Below are 17,678 nucleotides of genomic sequence, written 5' to 3'. Positions count from 1 at the left end.
CTGGTCCATCTTGGCCTCCTTCCACAGCGTCTTGTGGCTAATAGCTGTTGCTCAATGCAGAACACACCAACTTAGGTTCAGTGAGAGAACTCTGGTAGAAAAACAACATGGCTCCCCCCCCCCCCCCCCCCCGTCCTTTGGGTTTTTACCAGATGGAAAACAGCTTGCTTCTCTGGAAGAACAAGGCAGTTCGTCCGGTAAATGGGTCAGAATTTATTTTATTTTTTTAGAGAGAAGGGTTGGACAGGCGTTTTAAGTTTTAAAGACTTGGAGCTGTGCTGTGGGTTGTCACTTGGAAGTTATAATCTCTTTTTGTGTATTTTACTTCAGGACCTGGAGGAGTAGACTCCAGCAGCCAATAAGACTATGGAGATTGATTCCTTTGGGACAATGTTCGGGGAGGTATTAAATAACCTCCCTCACTCCTCACACACACACACACACACTGAAGCACAATCTCTACGAGAACAGAATCTAGCTGCAGAGGAACTTAGCACTCTGAGGTAAATTAGTTGTATTCATCTATTGTTATTTTTGTTTTGCAGTGATTCCCTGTCATAGAATAACTCAAGCCCAGGTTTCAATACTGTAAATAAAAATACATATTTAGGTTAAACATATTGATGTATACTTAGGTTATTGGTCCTAATCCTCATTCTGCCATGCATCGTACCCCTCCCCCGCCCCCAGACCTTCTACCCCCACCTCCCCAGCTCTCTCTCTCCTCTTGTTCTTCCTTGACAGGAGGCGACTGGAGCTGACTGTCATCTTTGTCCAGAGGTTAACTGCCACACTGTCTGCTTCTGCTCATGGACACCCGGAGGAGCTTGCTGGTCCTGGTCTCTATCCTGGTCTGCCTCCCTGCCGTCACTCCCAGCTTTGGTTGTTTGTGTGGACGATTCGACTGGAGCCCCTGGTCACCATGCACTAAGACCTGTAACTATGGGACTCAGCAGCGTGAAAGAGCCAAACTGTATCAGAGGTAGAGTGCAAGTCAAGTCTCAAGTCTTTGAACTCCTGTCTAGGTCAAGTCTCATGTTTTTGGTAAATTAGAGTTTAGAGGGAGCCAGACGGAGTTCAGCTACGGGGTTCCCATCAAATGCTTTTCTTCACGAAAGCAACATAATGGGGTACTCGTTTTCTTTGTTTCAGATTTGTTAAAATTGGAAACACTTTTCAGCTAAAAGTATTCAGTTAAAAAGTTATTAGTTTTATCCGGTTTGAGAAAGAAAAAAAAAGAATATACATTTTATATATTTCCCACCCCCTGTGGGTGCAGCTTGGGGACCAATTAACCAACCATTATTTTACTATATATTGGCAAAACATTTTCTCTGCAGGAAACCAACAGAAAGTGAGAATCTTTGGATGCATAATTTATATCTTTGGTTTTGGTGCCACCGAGACTGTTACACCGTGGAGACAAGATCATGTAACGAGCAGATGTGTCCCATCAACTGTAAACTCGGAGATTACGGGGGCTGGTCTGAGTGCTCCCCATGCGCTAAACAAAAGGCAAGGAGACACACACACAGCCAACCTGACTCATTTCACATGGACAAATGCTGTAAAATGACCGGGGGTTCACTTGATTTGTTCTGTAACATCAGTCATGAATGTAACATTAGCCGCCGTATCAAGGCCGTAGCCACGGAGTCAACATTGGGGGGGACGAAATCTGCTGGGGAGTCTCAGGGTCCCCACCTGAAAACTTTTTACGTTTAGTTATGAATATGATTACATTTTTAATGATAATTTCGGACAGCGTGCGTGGTTGCTTGTCGTAGCGTAGCACATTTATATTTAATTTATATTTTTATATCAATATATTGGGGGGGGGACATTTTGACCAGATTTGAATATTGGGGGGGATGTGTCCCCCAATATATATTATGATTACGGCCCTGCGCCATATCACATTCACCTCAATTGCTAATGGTATAACTCAAACAGGATGAAGTCGTAGTAGTAGGTAATATAACTTTGTTTCTGTCCGTTGTTGCAGTTTAAGAAACGGTCACTAGACACGCCAGCTCAGTTTGGAGGTGAAGACTGCGGTGACAACACTCCCTCAACAAGAAACTGCAACCCGTCAACAAAGTGCCGGATAGAGCCCATCGACTGTAAAGACAAGTTCAAGTGTACAAATGGTGAGAAATTACGTATTCAAATGCACGCGAACGCACATATGACATTACTTATTCACCTGGACACGCATACATTGATTGATTGATTTACTTTATTGACTGGGGAAATTCACCGTTACATGTAAAATAAAAATCACGCTTAGAAATAAAATATAAAAATAATGAAGAAATCTGAAAATGTAAATATAAAACTATGCGGATGTACATACATATACATCTATGTACAAAGAATGTAGCCTACATACTTTCACAGATAAGTGTTTACATGTTTCACCTCTTTGCAGGGCGCTGCATTAGCTCTGTATTACAGTGCAACACCCAGAACGACTGTGGGGACAGGTCAGACGAGGCTGACTGTGATGATCCAGTCACTCCAGTGTGTCGCAAGTCAGACTTACAACCGGCCTATGGAGCTAATCGTTTAGCAAACGGGTAGGCTACAGCATCAGGTTAAAGGCTAAGGTATATAGAAAATAAACACAAAATGGTAGCCGGGATGTGGTTTCTTTAACCGTGGTAAAGTTGGTTTGAAGTTAAGATAGTTCGCGATGCGTCTAGTAAATACAGACCATCGCTTGACTCTGGCTACGGAAATATCGTAGAATTATGCACTTCTGATCCCTGAGCTTATGCCACCAGCAGGGGCGATTCTAGGATCAGACCTTTTGGGGGAATCACCCCCCAATGAGAATGTGACATGGATACAGTGCCTTGCAAAAGTGTTAAACCCCCTTGCTAATAAATCAATAATTTCACTGGATAACAATTAATACATTTATTTATTATTATGCAACATATTGAATGAAAGAAAAAACTAAGAAAGTCCCTTTCTTCATGAACTACCAGCATCAAATGAAACGATAATGATGTGTCAACAATACATAAACATTGTTTTAACACTTTAGAGCACTAAAACTTATTTAAGATAATAATATTTAAATTTTGTAAATGTATTATTATTTTTCTTTTTAGGGGTGCTGAGATGGAATGTAGGTTTGCTTGAGCACCCTTAAAAAGAGTCACCAGTCAGCGGCCAAAGTATATTCTGTAGAGAGCGCAGCATGGCACACTGCAACATGGAATGTGGATCTGAGCCAGGTTTTGAGCGTTCTTAGACCACTAAAGCTTCTGTCCACTTCTGCCAAAGATACAGGGATTAGCAGCCAAGCCAGGGCCTGGACCGGATGAAACAGGCCTTTTACATCAACTGATATTTGCTTTCAAGATATGGAGACAAGTTCATTGCTGGACTTGCGTTCATGTTTTAACTACTGCTGCTGCCAATCTCAGTGGACTGTGTTTTTATATTAATGACATTATATACAATTTATTGTTTCTTGGGTGTGGTCAGAGTTTACATGTGTTTCCTGTTTCCTGGGTGTGGTCAGGTAAATGTGCTTCCTGTTTCCTGTGTGGGGTCAGGTTTAACTTCCTGACGGGGGAGTCCAAGGCGGCGGTCCTGGATAACATGTTCATGGGGAGTGAATGCGTACTCAACCACACGGTTGGAACCGGCAACAGGGTCTTCTTCCGTGTCCCAGCCAACTTTAAGTCCTATGATCTCAAGGTAAAGTGCTCATACAAGTACAGCACAGTACTATGATCTCAAGGTAAAGTACTCATACAAGTACAGCACAGTACTATGATCTCAAGGTAAAGTGCTCATACAAGTACAGCATAGTACTATGATTTCAAGGTAAAGTACTCATACAAGTACAGCATAGTACTATGATCTCAAGGTAAAGTACTCAGACAAGTACAGCATAGTACTATGATTTCAAGGTAAAGTACTCATACAAGTACAGCACAGTACTATGATCTCAAGGTAAAGTACTCATACAAGTACAGCATAGTACTATGATCTCAAGGTAAAGTACTCATACAAGTACAGCACAGTACTATGATCTCAAGGTAAAGTACTCATACAAGTACAGCACAGTACTATGATCTCAAGGTAAAGTACTCATACAAGTACAGCATAGTACTATGATCTCAAGGTAAAGTACACATGCAGCTGTCACATCTTTGCTAAACTGATTTCTGAGAACAGTACCACCAACCTCTATAAACAAATGTTATGTATATATCCTTCATTCACAAACATCTTGTTGGAACTTAAGAATAAAACTGGCTTTTGAATGATCCTAAACTGTGATGTGTTCATGATGTGGTTTCTTGTATGATGTGGATTTATCTCCTAGTTCTGGTTCTGATTACTAGGTGTCTGTACCTGAAGACTTTAAAAAGGAGCCCCAGCCAGTTGCCAGTCAGGTGGTCGACATGGCAGAGTTCATGAAGGAGTCAGTGGGTAAAACTGACTCCAGGGACGGCAACTTTATGATGTTCCCCATCTTGTTCGTCGCAAGCAGTAAAAGCCGATCTTCTAGGACGACATCCTATAAAGAAGCGATTAGGTCCTCCAAAAAAACGGCAAGCACACACACATATAATTCCTTCTGCCATGTTCTGAAATGTCATTCATAATTTTTTTTGTTGTGCAGCGACCCATGTGAGAACCCCCCCCCCCGATTTGGATGTCAGATAATAACCATAATTCATATCTGTCATAATTCACCCCACCAGGACTCCCAGCTAATTCGTATTCACCAGGTGTTGCCGATCTCCAGGTTCGAGATGAAGGACAAAGACCTGTTCCTCTCTCAGCCTTTCCTGGAGTTCCTGCATCAGCTGCCTATAGATTATAACTACGCCCTGTATAGCGAGCTCTTCCAGCTCTATGGCACTCACTACTACACTGCTGGTACCCTGGGAGGCCACTACGACTTGCTCTACATGTACAACAGGGAGGAGATCAAGCAGTCTGGTATGAGAGCTCCACCTAGTGGTCAAACATGGGCATGTTGTGTGTGTGGGAGGGGTGTTTTTTTCATGCATCCTCAAATGTACTATACGACTTCAGTCAACACATTTTCCAACATTTTGGAAGGGTTTGTTTTTACACTAACCAGTACAATGAGGCCCAGGGGGAAAACACTGGAAATACTCAGGGTAGATTTTATACATAACAGTCTGTCCCTGTGTGTATCAAGTCAATGTTGTAAGCGGCGGACTTAGTGACTGTGTGTTTCTGTGATCTTCAGGTGAATCGACAGAACATGTTGCAGGATGTCTGAATGAAGAGTCCTACCTGAACGTCCTTATTTTCTACTCAGAAAAAACGAACGTTCAAACATGCTCAAACAATCTCGTCAACGAAAAATATTCAGGTATTTTCACATAATCGTTTCACAATAAATGTGACTCTGCGCACCGCAGTCCTTATGTCCTAGTCGTAGTGGTGGCTTCTCACCAAACGTAAAATCCTAAGACTCCCACTTTTCCTTAAACGCATACACACAGTCACCAAACTGTGGATCTTTGAGGAAGACGATGATCCAAAGGCAAACATCCACCCTGCATGTCCGAGTGATGGGAGTCAGGCGGCTGAGCGGTAAGGGAGTCGGGCTAGTAATCTGAAGGTTACCGGTTCGATTCCCGGCTGTGCAAAATGACGTTGTGTCCTTGGGCAAGGCACTTCACCCTACTTGCCTCAGGGGGAATGTCCCTGTACTTACTGTAAGTCGCTCTGGATAAGAGCGTCTGCTAAATGACTAAATGTAAATGTAATGTAAATGATGACTGGGGTTCCTAATCCAGGTATATCGCAGGTAGCTCACCCACACTTACGTCTCAGGTTCCTACATTCGGGCGTCGGAGAAGTCGTTCTCCACGGTGCGTGGAGGCCGGTCAGAAGAGGCCGGGGCGCTGGCCTGGGAGAGAAAAGGAACTGCCGCTACGAGCGACACCTACAGCAACTGGGTGGGGTCCGTCATAGACAACCCTGCTTTAGTCGACTACGAGGTGAGGAATAGGGACGCCCGGAATGAACGCAAGGATGTACATGAATGTAGTGAGAATTCAAGTCAGGAACTGGTGAAACGTTTTTTTAGTCAGTGTCTGTAAAAATCATTTTGAGGCGAGAGAATGACACGATCACACCTTTGTTTTCTGAAATGGCTGCGTGTGTTTCCTGCGTGCGTGTGTGTGTTTCCGGCATGTGTGTGTTTCCTGCATGTGTATGTGTGTGTTTCCGGCATGTGTGTGTTTCCTGCGTGCGTCTGTGTGTTTCCGGCATGTGTGTGTTTCCTGCATGTGTATGTGTGTGTTTCCGTCATGTGTGTGTTTCCTGCATGTGTGTGTGTGTGTTTCCGGCATGTGTGTGTTACCTGCGTGTGTGTGTGTTTCCGGCATGTGTGTGTTTCCTGCGTGTGTGCGTGTTTCCGGCATGTGTGTGTTTCCTGCGTGTGTGCGTGTTTCCGGCATGTGTGTGTTTCCTGCGTGTGTGTTTCCTGCGTGACTCCAGCTGTCGCCCATCATCGACCTGGTCCGTGGCATCCCCTGTGCCGTCACCAAGAGGAGGCATCTACGCAGAGCTCTCCTGGAGTACCAGAGGGACTTTGACTCCTGCATGTGTTCCCCCTGCCCCAACAACGCCCTGGCAGTCCTCCAGGGCACCGCTTGCAGCTGCGTCTGCAAAACGGGAACCTACGGGCCCAACTGTGAGACGCAGGCACCCGACTACAAACCAGGTTCCGGTCTTTTCCTTTCGCTTCTCTTCAAGATTCGTCCTTCTTTTCCACGTGTGTCGTTTTGGGGAGAAGAGCGTCCGGCAAAATAAAATCAAATGTTAATGACGCGTGTGCACGTTCGTATCGCGATCAAATTGGATCGAATCGATGACTTTAGATGATCTGCATCTCACAGGTTTAGCTTACCAGAGTCACGGTCAGCCGTCACCAGTCGCACGCGGCAGACTTGAGACTCAGCGTGTTGCCTGACCGTGTGTGGGCTGTGTGTCCTTCCCAGTTGGAGTGGATGGTTCCTGGAGCTGCTGGGGGCCGTGGAGTCCCTGTTTGTCCTTCAACAAGCGTCACCGGACCAGGCGCTGCAACAACCCTGCCCCCCTAGCCGGGGGGAAACCCTGCTCTGGAGACACCAAGCAGACAGAGGGGTGCTTCGTCTCCGTATTCCCTGGGTGAGAGAGAGTCTCTTGGGCTGTTGGTTTGGAGGAACATGGCCTGTAGAGTGCTGGAGGTGGGAAGCATGCGGACGTGAGGTTGGTCTTCGCTACGCAGATGTTTGGATTGTATGGGTCAGCTTGACACTCGTCACCTCTTAGCAACAGAACCCTAAGTGAGCTCAAAGATAAAGTTAGTAAACTGTTGCTTCTTCGATCAAAAGAAATATGGGGCTCACTGGTCAAGTGCGCATGCCATGTATGTTAAGGCCTTACTGCAGGGGCCTGGGTTTCAATCAAACCAGCCATCCAAGGTAACATATTCAGTTAGCCATTGCTGGCACCAGGTCAGAATCCATGAGCGACTTCCTTCCACAAAATATGCAAAGGCTCATGGGTAGTCGACGGGCATCTCGTCCATCATGTATTGATCCTAGCATGAGGTTGTAAACGCAGCACTTGTCCGATGTTGTGATAATATTGTTTTTTCCTTTTTAGAGAAGATGTCTGCATCAACGACGAAGACTTTAATGAGGAAGGACAACAAGAAGGTTTGCCTCCAGGTGTGGAGGGCTGCGTTAGACCCAAGAGTCCTGACCGTAGCTTCCTCAGGGTAAACAGAAGCTAACAATGCTACCAGCTGCATTAGGGTGAATCAAACACACAAAAGCTGACAAAATAAACAGTTTGTTCCTTCTCTCTCTCTGTCTCTATTTCTACTACCTCCTCTTTCTCTTTACCTTTCCATCTCTTTCTCCCCCCTCTCTCTTCGACCAACCCCCTCCCCCTGCTCCCATCTCTCTCTCCCCCCCCCCTCCATCTTCTCCACAACAGAAAGATAAGCGTTACTACCTGTATGGCGAGGAGGAGGAGTTCCTCTGTTACAGGGGGTATGAACTGGAGGGATACCCTCTGATTACCTGTCGCCCCGGCGGGGAATGGACCCAACCCAAGGGAGAGTGCCTCAGTGAGACTGCTGCTCTCTCTCTCTGTCCACCTCACGTTCCATTACATTTGACATGCGTTTATTTATTTCTGGTCTGGTGGCGTGTTTCCTTGTGGGTGGGTGTGTGTGTGTGTTTCTGTGGGTGAGCATGCCTGTACGTTCACCTGCCTGCCTGCCTACTTGCATGTATCCATCTATCTACTTGGGAAGACTGGAAACAAGCCACCCTTCACAGACCAACACAGAGTTTGCAAGATACCTTTCAGTCACACTGACCTTCATCAAATCAACCCCAGTCTGTGTGCTTATCAGTCCAGTAATGTCGGCTGAAAGTGGTCTTCCTCTCCCCGTAGGAAATCTGTGTGACCCTCCAGAGGTCTCGGAGGAGATGACACTGTTCCCTCTCAAGGAAATCTACAAAGAGGGCCAGGTTGTGGGCTTTAACTGCAAAAGCAGCGGTCTAATTCCCTCATTCTCAGGAGTGTCCACATGTACGCTGAATCGACCAGTGTTCACCTGGGACCCCCCCATACCTTCGAATATTGTGTGCAAGGATGGTGGGTACGGATGTTTACGTCAGGTGCAAATGACAGATTCTCTAGGATGTCCGGACGATGTCCGTATTTCCACGTCAAATTTACTCTCTTTTCAACAACAGCTTCAAAATGTCCCGGCAGAATGACAGATTTGTCCTTTTCATTTGTGCCTGCAGAGAATCCATTTATTCCCGATTTTGAGTGTAAGAGGGGAGAGAAGATGGAAGGATCCAAATGTGTGTGTGTGCCACGGGGAAGCTGCCTGTAAGCACTTTGACCTCCCAGTATCGGGAGATTCCCACTTCCCACTCAAGCACCGTCCACCAGCAGTGGTCAGCTAACGGGGAGAGGGGGTTTTCTAGTCCAAACTACCTCTGGCTTCATTCTCAACTGCAGCTGACAGATTCCTGTGTGTGTCTGTGTGCCTGTGTCTGTGTGTGTCTGTGTGTGTGTCTGTGCCTGTGTGTCTGTGTGTGTCTGTGTGCCTGTGTGTGTGTGTGTGCCTGTGTGTCTGTGTGTGTGTGTTTGTATAATGTGGTGTGCCCGCTTCCTTCGTTGCAGGCAATACACACCAGATCATTGCGTTCTGAACACAGTGGTTGACAAGGCCTTGATGTTATCCGAGTGTGACCTCACCGCCGGCGTGTGTCATGGCGACCCGCTCTTCTTGGTGAACGCCGGCCCGTGCCCCGACGAGGCGGGCCTGGCCTGGGCCCGGTTCAGAGCCAATATGTCCGCCATCAGCGCCGTGAAGGAGGTCTGTGGAGTGGACACCTGCTACGAGTGGGAGAGCTGTGGTACGTCAACATCTTCGGCTCAGTCGCAGTCAGTTCCACTCTGACACACACACACCAAAACACACAAACACCTAGCGACACACACACACACGACCAGTGTGGTTAACCTCATTCTCTTCCTCTTTTCTCAGAATCTAAGAAGTGTGTGTGTAAAGACTACAAGGAGTGTGGTAAAGACGAAGGCCGAATGTTTTGTGTGAACCTGCTGAGGTTCAACCGCAAGAGGAGCATGAATCTGTGCGCCATGGCTGCCACCAAGTGTGCCAAGACGGACATGGAAGTAGTCAACGAGGGCCCGTGTGTGTAAAACAACACTATGGTGAAGCTTGGGGATAGAGCATTGGACTGCAGATCAAGAGGTCCCAGCTGCCAATGACTCCCTGCTTCTGTTGGGTTAACACATTACTCAGACATTACAAATAACCGTCTCCAATCAAACGTGTTTAGATATCACAGGAACTGCTTAGAGTTTCTGTTGCAGAACATGTCTATTGTGTTTTGTAATTTTATTTGGTGTATGTTTGACAGTGGCTTTCCTTTTTTTTATGCATGTAGCAATATGTGATTTATACAAAAAAAACTGTTATTCCAAGAAAATCTTTTTTTATTTGCTTTTTTATTATCTTCACTTTTTTAAGTTATTCGAATAGCAAAAACTATATAAAGCATGTTAGTATAAAATTAACTAGGATAAGGACACATCACATCTTGCACCATGACGGCTACAGTTCAACACAGGCATGTCGCCCAAAGCTTGTTTCACTTTCTCAGTCTATGAAGTTAGCATTAGAGGACCATAGGGGAAGAAGGTCGGTTCAAATCCCCTTATGAACGTCGCTTTGCATAAATGCGTCCACAAACATTAGCATCGTTAACTCACTTAGTAGTACATTTTATTCCTGTCATGGTGGACAGGCCTCGATGCCGACCACAGTGATCAGCTCCGCCCTACACCTCCGGGCCCCTGCCTCGCACTCCGTCATCGTCACGGCGACGCCTCCATCTCCCAAACGGACGCAGAGGTGGTTGGAGTGTTTGGAGCACTTTGCAGGATCCTGACAGACACACTTGGTCGCCGATTCTAAAATGAAACGGGTGAGATTTGTGTAGGTGTTAGTTCCGTATTCCCCTCCCTCTATTTCTGTTTCTAATTTTCATTATTTTTCTTCCTCTCTCTTCCTCTATTTCTCTCTTTCTCCCCTCATTCTCTATCTCTCTGTCTCTCACACTCACACACTTAAAAAAAAAAATCACCATCGCACGTCTCCCCTGATTGGCAGTTTTGGCAGGAAGTGAACTCCCTATTTGGCCAATCACAATCGCTGTCATTGGCAAGTGTGAAACTGCGGCCTAGACAAGTCAGAGCCCCGAGCTGGCATATGCCCAGCGTCCTCCTCCGTCCTCCTGGGAGGGTGGCACACAGCAGCATGGATGGCCTGGCAGAGAGAAACACAACCACATGGGTAGAGCTCAGTGGTAGAGCATTGGACTGCAGATTCAAGTAGCTGATTTTCAATAGTCTAGATATTTAAAAACTTACAATACAACCCATCGTGTGTAAACAATGTGCAGTGTTATCTAATGTAATACAGACTATCATTTTGGAGAGAACAGATCTGATTCCGATGCGAGAAGAGAGATTGTACTCACTGGCACTGGTTTGGCATTCTGCATACACACACGCCATCTATCTGAATCTCCCAGGGTTTACAGCCCAGCTTGGGTGAGATGGACGTCATAGCCACGGTTGTAACTGTTTCACAGGGAGATACAACTGAGATGAATATCTTTTAAAAAATTGGTAGTTTGACGAAGAATAATCCCATATGGATAAACGGTGGTGTGGAGAGACGGTTGCAGTAGCATGTGGGCTAGTTTGAGAGCAGCCTTGTCAGGCCGGTGTCTTACCCTCTCTACACGTCACCCTCCAGGGGGAGGGAGACCACTGGAGGCTGGAGCTGCAGATCACCTCCCTCTCTCCCTCCAGGGTCATCCCGGAGGGGCAGGAGAGGAACACCTTCTGCCCCATCTCATAGGTCGCCTTCATGGGCACGCCTATGACATCACTCTCGAGGGACGGAACTCCGCACGCAGCATCTGGAAAAAGAAGGGGGCGGAGTGAGCTTGGCGGAGCCGCCGGATTGGTCCACAGGTCACTGGGTCGCTGACAAATAGTGAATAAATGTGTAAAGGGGTGTGTGTGTGTGTGTGTGTGTGTGTGTGAAGGGGGGGTGCCCACAGAGCACACACACTGAAAATGGGTTCCACAGACCCAACCACCACACACAGTGTTTACTCTGTGTGTTAGCGTTCCTACGCTTCCCTACGTTTGCATTCCATGTCTGGAGAGTCCCAGCTCTGGCTGTCTGTGCAGGTCGCCACGCAGTCTCCGCTGATGTAGTAGCCGTCTATGCAGGAGTACTCGATGGTTGTGCCCACCAAGTAGTTATCTCTGGGGTTCTGAACACGAAAAAAACACATGAATCATTGTGATGCATGGGGCTATACAAATAACATTTTATCTGAATAACTCCTTACCAGGACAAACCCATTCCTCAGGGCTGGAGGGGCGTCGCATTGTTTGGGAGAGTTGACAGGCAAGCCGAAGCAGTGAGGCTCCATCATTCTGGCACAAGCACAGACCACAGTTAAGTAGGTGAGTCAGGTGGCTGAGCGATTAGGGAAGCGGGCTAGTAATCTGAAGGTTGCCAGTTCGATTCCCGGCTGTGCCAAATGACGTTGTGTCCTTGGGCAAGGCACTTCACCCTACTTACCTCGGGGAGAATGTCCCTGGATAAGAGTGTCTGCTAAATGACTAAATGTAAAAATGACTAAATGTAAGTAGCTTCACAGTCTGACCTAGCACATAGACCATAGCTAGCCACCGTCTAAGCTAGCATATAGACTTTGTAATCATCTATAACGCTCTAAGACCTGTTGTATAAGTTCTTACTGTAGCTGCTGCAGGTCTGAGTCTTCGCAGGGCTTGAAGTCGCTAGCAGAGCCCACGCAGTGAAGACCCCCTCCTCTAGGGGCCGGGTTGGTGCAGGTACGGCTCCGTGACCTTTGACCCCCAGAGCACGACCCCCAGGAAGACCAGCAGCTCCACCTCCCGTGGATCACACCTGGAGAGAAGCTTCACATGTTAGAACCCTTCTATTGGCCAGTAGAATCATCACCAGAACTCCTGTATCAATTAATAGAATCATCACCAGAACCCCCAATCAAACAATATAATTATCATTAGAGCCCTTCTATCAACCAATAGAATCATCCCCAGAACTCCTATCAACCAATAGAATTATCACCAGTTAAAACCCCTCTATCAACCAGAACAACAGATTCTACAGTGGAAGCACTGGATTTGTTATGTCTATGTTGTAATGCCCCTCTCCTCAATCTATCCAAACATTGCGAACATTCCATCACAACTAGAGGACAAATGAGCGCCTATAGTCTTGGAATGGCAGGGGGCTTTGCACAGTCACAACACGCCACGAGTGGCACTCAGGCTAGAAGGTCCAGCTAGCGTACCGGGCTGCTCTCCCACAACAGTGCCAGCCTGACAGGCAGGGCCCCAGGTGCCAAGCCGGCAGGCACAGCTGCACAGGGTGCCCGTCAGCACAGACTGGCCGTTGTTGGCGCAGGGAGAGCAGTGGCAGGGGTGCTCCTCGGCCAGATACTCCTCCTCGGCTCTCCTCAGGTGGGCCCTCCTCAGCCCCGCACACTGCACCTCCTTCACCAGCGTGTGGAGGGGGAGCACCTGCAGGAGCGCACGGCACCGGAGGAGACACGTCTGTGAGTGTCGTCTCCACAACCATGACAATCATGATATTCATATTAACGACGATAAAGCATTTTATTTATAGGGCGCCCGTCATTGTGGAGGCAGTTTCCGTGGGTGTGGTCTTATTTGTGATAAATAACGATCATAGCAATGATATTAATAATAATAATAATAAAGCTAGGAGTGCTATTATCCATCCATCCAGGGACCAAGATGTGGAATAAAACACAGTGTCTAAAACAGACACTTTACCTACAGTAAATTACCAAAATACCAAAGTCTAACCGGACTACTGTACCTTAGGTTTGATGAGCACAGGGAAGTCCTTGACAGACCGAGCCCATCTGTCGTACTGATCTCCGTTGGCTTCTGGGTTGTCCAGATCCAGAACACTGAGACTGGGCATGAAGGACGTGGCTCCGCCCACAACGTTGGTCTTCACACGTAGCTTGTTGTTGCTATACGCTGCACACAGAGCAGTGAGTTAACAGTAGTGTTTGTTGTTAATTCAGACCGAATAAACAGACCTATTTCTTTCAGACCTGTTCGATTCAGACCTGTTCAATTCAGACCTGTTCGATTCAGACCTGTTCAATTCAGACCTGTTCGATTCAGACCTGTTCAATTCAGACCTATTTGATTCAGAGCTATTTAGAGCAGTTTAGTGGCTTATTACACTTCAGTTGTGGTATTATTGTGTGCTGATATGAATCATATTGGGGAACTCACCACTGGAAGACTTGAGCGCCTCCACAAGTTTTTCACAAGTGGTGTTGACCTTTTTTCTGAGCAGGCGACGTTTCACAGTCCTCCAACATCGCTGGTATTCTCTATCTGTGGTTCCTTTGTGTAGAAGAAGAGAACGGCTCATTTTGCATCCCTTTCTTAGACTGCAGTTTCCTTTTAAGTTTAAATGTGGTTATCACGAAAACCCAAGACTGAGACAGAAGTGGAATCCTAAACGAGCAGAAAGTCAGAATACGGACTGCACTAGCAGCCCTAAGCCGGCGACACGCTGAGCTGTTCATCATGCTTACTGGTTTCTTTCAAGGCCTCGTTGTCAAGCTCCAGGAGGACCTGGTACTGGCCCCCGAGGGCCCCCTCTGAGAGGTAGTGGGTCCCGTAGGTCTGCAGGAGTGAGCGGTAGGCCGGGTAGTCATACGTGAGCGGTAGGGAGGCCAGGGCCTTCCAGAACCCCTCGGCGAGGTTCAGGTACTGGGGGGCCGAGTTCTGGAACTGGGCCAGCTCCACTGTGTTCCTCAGGATGATCAGTTTGTAGGACTGGAGGGAGAAGGATGGATTATGGGTAGAACTCCGAGGAATGATACCTCAGCGTCTCCAAACAGGGTGTGTTACAGTGTAGTAGTGAAAGCTGTGGCGCAGACAGACCTTGTCCTTGTCCAGCTCGTTGTGGAAGGTGCGACGGTCGTGTCCCCACAAGGCATCGTTCTGGAGGTGTTGCATGTAGGTCCATGAGCTCTCGTACGACTCCTCAGAGAAGTCATGGTCTACCTGCACCTGAGGACGGGGAACGGACATGAGGTCAGTACCCACAGTCAGTGCTGATCTATAGGTATCTGTCAAGCCCTCTGTGACATTACTTGTAAAACATTTTTAAAAGGTAATAGCCTACAGACCAAATTGATGGTTCGCACCTACAGGCTATTATAAATATGAGATGAGAATGATATGAGATTGCGGTGGTTTAACACGACAGACCTGGAAGTTGTATTTGATGAGATTGAGAGGCAGTCTGTAGATGGTCTGACTGTCTCCGCTGAACACCTTCCTGCACTGGCCCCCAAAGCTGAGTGTGTTGATGACAGGAGCCCTGAGCTCGCCCGACAGCAGGTCATAGCTGGCAGGCGTGAAAGCACAACTTCACACTGGGGCACCACAGCCAAAATGCTCTTCAACTATTGTTCGATAATAATAATAATGTACGTACAATCTATAACCTCTTGATCTGCAGTGAAATGCGCTACCACACTGAGCTGTACCCTATCTACCCTGCAGTTTGACCTCATAGACAAACTCTAACTGCAATTTCAACATATGCATTTGTAGTGAAATAAGGTTATACGTATTACAATTAATGTGATTTTTTCTTCTTACCCTCTGCCAGTGATGTCGGCACTGGGTGGAGTCTGGTCGAGGTCGCACACCTCAAGGGTCTCGTTGGCGTCGCATCTCCTCTCGTCGGAGCCGTCCTCACAGTCCTGGTCCCCGTTGCACAGCAGGGAGGGACTCACACACTGGTCTGGAAGACACACATGCATCATCAGGAAGATGGTGGACAGATGGTAGGCCGACATTCATTCACTCTCACATTCATTAAATCTGTACATGTTTTTCTTTGTAAAAACCCAGTGGGGAGAAACAGCATGAGTCCTTCTTAGCAAGTCAGCAGAATGTGCTGGCAACTACACGGCCGCTCCGAATGATGAAACGAGAGGCCTGGTCTGTAAGTCCCGTATTATACTGGTGAAGGAATGTCCGACCTCTCTGGCCAACAGCGCCCCCTAGACCAGGGAAGGTGTCAAGGTGCCAGGGGTACCAACTTGTGGGCATGAGAGATTTATTTCTTAAATAAATAATAATAAAATAAATAATGTCATTGTAACATTTATCGTCTCATCGTCACCCAATTAGAATAAAACTCATCACCTCCCTAATCAGTTTTATTGTTATTCTTTCCCACCTTTAGTAGAAAAAAACAGAGTACTGTACTGTAGCAGTATCAGTATTAATACATACTCTGTTCCATAAAAGTTCCATAACACTTGGTTTCAGGTTACTGTAATGAATGGGTAGAGTACCTGAACCACAGCGGAACCTTTCTCCACAGCCGTCGGCCAGGGGACATGATTTCTTGGGAACACATGCTTGTCTTTGGATGGGCTCTCCTGAACATGGTGCACCTCCATACTGGGCGTACGCCTGCACAGGACGGCTCCGCACCTGGGAACACAACACTGAGGATGACTGTGTGCGTTTCTGTGTGTGGGTGTGAAAGGTAGAAGAGAGGGTGAGAGAGAGAGAGATAGGGAGACAGAAGTACACCAGAAAGAGAAAGATAGTGAGGAGAGGGGCATGAAACAAAGGGAGGGAAGAGAGAAGGAGAGCGAGTGAGGGAGAGATATGAAGGGAACCGGTGTGGGTGTGCGGGTGTGCGGGTGTGCGGGTGTGCGGGTGTGCGGGTGTGTGGGTGTGCGGGTGGGTACCTGTGTGCTGAAGCAGCCATCACATTCTGACCACTCTCCATAAGGACCCCACTGGCAGTTCACAGGCTGCTGACAGCTGGAGGAGGAAGGAAGATAGGGAGTCAGATGGCTGAGCGGTGAGGGAGTTGGGCTAGTAATCTGAAGGTTGCCAGTTCGATTCCCTGCTGTGCCAAAATGACGTTGTGTCCTTGGGCAAGACACTTCACCATACTTGCTTCGGGGGGAACGTCCCTGTACTTACTGTAAGTCGCTCTGGATAAGAGCGTCTGCTAAATGTAAATGTAAGATAGACCAACACAGTTACACTCAGCTCCCATCTAGCTAGCTACAACATTAGCCACAGCACAATGTTGGCAACAGCACGATAGCTGTTAGCTACAGTATGTCAGTGTACGACACCAAGCTGAGGAAGCAGGGATGATGTCCAGTCGTACCGGATGTGTGAGACGTAGAACAGCAGCAGCCAGGGTAGAGCCACGTTCACCTGCCACTACGGGAGAGCATGAGGAACAACTGTGATCGTCACAGTCAGGATCTACCAAACACCACGTTTACAGGTTCCACAAAGTTACAAATGACAAGTGACAGAGACATAGCTTGATCATCCAACAGTCAATACAATAAAATATGGTCATTCTAAAATACAATTGTGTTGTATTATTCAGTTTACAGTATGCTATAATTTGTGCTCCCTATGCAGTCTTAGAAAAATAATGGTAACAAGGTTTTGCTTACCTTCATGATGACCGCAGAGACAGTTCCCCTTCAGAGAGACTGAGACCGTTTTGGTGTGTTGTCCTCTCTCAGAGAGACCCAGTTCATATACCACCCACAGCTTGGAAAACATCGTGACCCAGAGTTCTGGCATCCCACTGGAAACACATTGTTCCCACCACCCATTTCCAAACCGCTTCCCCTCTCCCGACCATGCCCCCCTTTTGTCTCATCATGAATGGGACCGTTGTGCCACAGTTCCAGCACCAAGGCCACTCATTATCTATGCTCTATGCTTTCAGCTACTGGATATCTGTTTATTTCCAGTCAAATAAGTGTGTAAGAGATTCAGTGTTGTGTTTTGAGATGGACGGGTTGAAGATCATCTATGTAAAGCTTTACTGACGTCAACGGTTCTTTTTGCAGTTGCCTCGTCTGTGCGTTTCGGGCGAGTTGAGTAATTTAGTTTTTCCTGTTGGCATAACCTCTGGAACGTTGTGAATTAACCCA

General features: G+C 47.1%; 3 protein-coding genes across 5 annotated transcripts in view; 1 reads left to right on the top strand and 2 right to left on the bottom strand.

Moving 5' to 3' along the window:
* The window catches only part of LOC134033934 (histidine-rich glycoprotein-like), an 80,178-nt gene that overhangs the window by 35,565 nt on the left and 26,935 nt on the right, over positions 1 to 17,678 (bottom strand). The gene's annotated exons all lie outside the window — the stretch shown is intronic.
* The window catches only part of LOC134033479 (complement component C6-like), a 130,308-nt gene continuing 113,057 nt past the window's right edge, over positions 428 to 17,678 (top strand). The window contains exons 1-18 of one of the 3 annotated variants that reach the window (XR_009932129.1): positions 428 to 503; positions 691 to 982; positions 1,341 to 1,515; positions 2,006 to 2,150; positions 2,432 to 2,579; positions 3,570 to 3,714; positions 4,368 to 4,577; positions 4,731 to 4,971; positions 5,249 to 5,374; positions 5,842 to 6,008; positions 6,511 to 6,736; positions 7,014 to 7,182; positions 7,663 to 7,777; positions 7,999 to 8,131; positions 8,464 to 8,667; positions 8,823 to 8,910; positions 9,208 to 9,443; positions 9,575 to 9,831. Coding sequence is in view for 2 of the 3 variants with exons in the window: in XM_062477654.1 (XP_062333638.1) it covers positions 810 to 982; positions 1,341 to 1,515; positions 2,006 to 2,150; positions 2,432 to 2,579; positions 3,570 to 3,714; positions 4,368 to 4,577; positions 4,731 to 4,971; positions 5,249 to 5,374; positions 5,842 to 6,008; positions 6,511 to 6,736; positions 7,014 to 7,182; positions 7,663 to 7,777; positions 7,999 to 8,131; positions 8,464 to 8,667; positions 8,823 to 8,910; positions 9,208 to 9,443; positions 9,575 to 9,750 (2,877 nt within the window). In the remaining variant the exon portion in view is untranslated. Of the gene's footprint in view, positions 504 to 690; positions 983 to 1,340; positions 1,516 to 2,005; positions 2,151 to 2,431; positions 2,580 to 3,569; positions 3,715 to 4,367; positions 4,578 to 4,730; positions 4,972 to 5,248; positions 5,375 to 5,841; positions 6,009 to 6,510; positions 6,737 to 7,013; positions 7,183 to 7,662; positions 7,778 to 7,998; positions 8,132 to 8,463; positions 8,668 to 8,822; positions 8,911 to 9,207; positions 9,444 to 9,574; positions 10,010 to 17,678 lie in introns of those variants that run through there. The other 2 variants (XM_062477654.1, XM_062477655.1) reach the window with 2 other exon arrangements.
* c7b (complement component 7b) lies at positions 10,034 to 17,342 on the bottom strand. The gene is made up of 18 exons (XM_062477656.1): positions 17,190 to 17,342; positions 16,889 to 16,944; positions 16,455 to 16,530; positions 16,050 to 16,191; positions 15,346 to 15,490; positions 14,950 to 15,088; positions 14,620 to 14,748; positions 14,268 to 14,511; positions 13,960 to 14,073; positions 13,529 to 13,695; positions 12,978 to 13,206; positions 12,397 to 12,568; positions 11,982 to 12,069; positions 11,771 to 11,903; positions 11,352 to 11,540; positions 11,094 to 11,196; positions 10,698 to 10,879; positions 10,034 to 10,524 (listed from the first exon to the last, which is right to left on the bottom strand). Exons 1-18 carry the CDS (start codon positions 17,193 to 17,195, stop codon positions 10,346 to 10,348), a joined length of 2,493 nt encoding a protein of 830 aa, XP_062333640.1. The 5' UTR covers positions 17,196 to 17,342; the 3' UTR covers positions 10,034 to 10,345.

Source organism: Osmerus eperlanus, chromosome 14 (genome assembly GCF_963692335.1).
Source record: "Osmerus eperlanus chromosome 14, fOsmEpe2.1, whole genome shotgun sequence".
In the NCBI taxonomy this organism is placed as follows: Eukaryota; Metazoa; Chordata; class Actinopteri; order Osmeriformes; family Osmeridae; genus Osmerus; species Osmerus eperlanus.
The sequence above is the reverse complement of the archived record's forward strand: the minus strand, read 5'-3'. Positions and strand labels throughout refer to the sequence as shown.

Excerpts from the sequence above, each read along its gene's own strand:
- c7b (XM_062477656.1), bottom strand. Across the intron at positions 15,089-15,345 it reads GCCGACATCACTGGCAGAGG|CTATGACCTGCTGTCGGGCG; the intron begins GTAAGAAGAAAA and ends CACGCCTGCCAG. Across the intron at positions 14,512-14,619 it reads ACGAGCTGGACAAGGACAAG|TCCTACAAACTGATCATCCT; the intron begins GTCTGTCTGCGC and ends TTCTCCCTCCAG.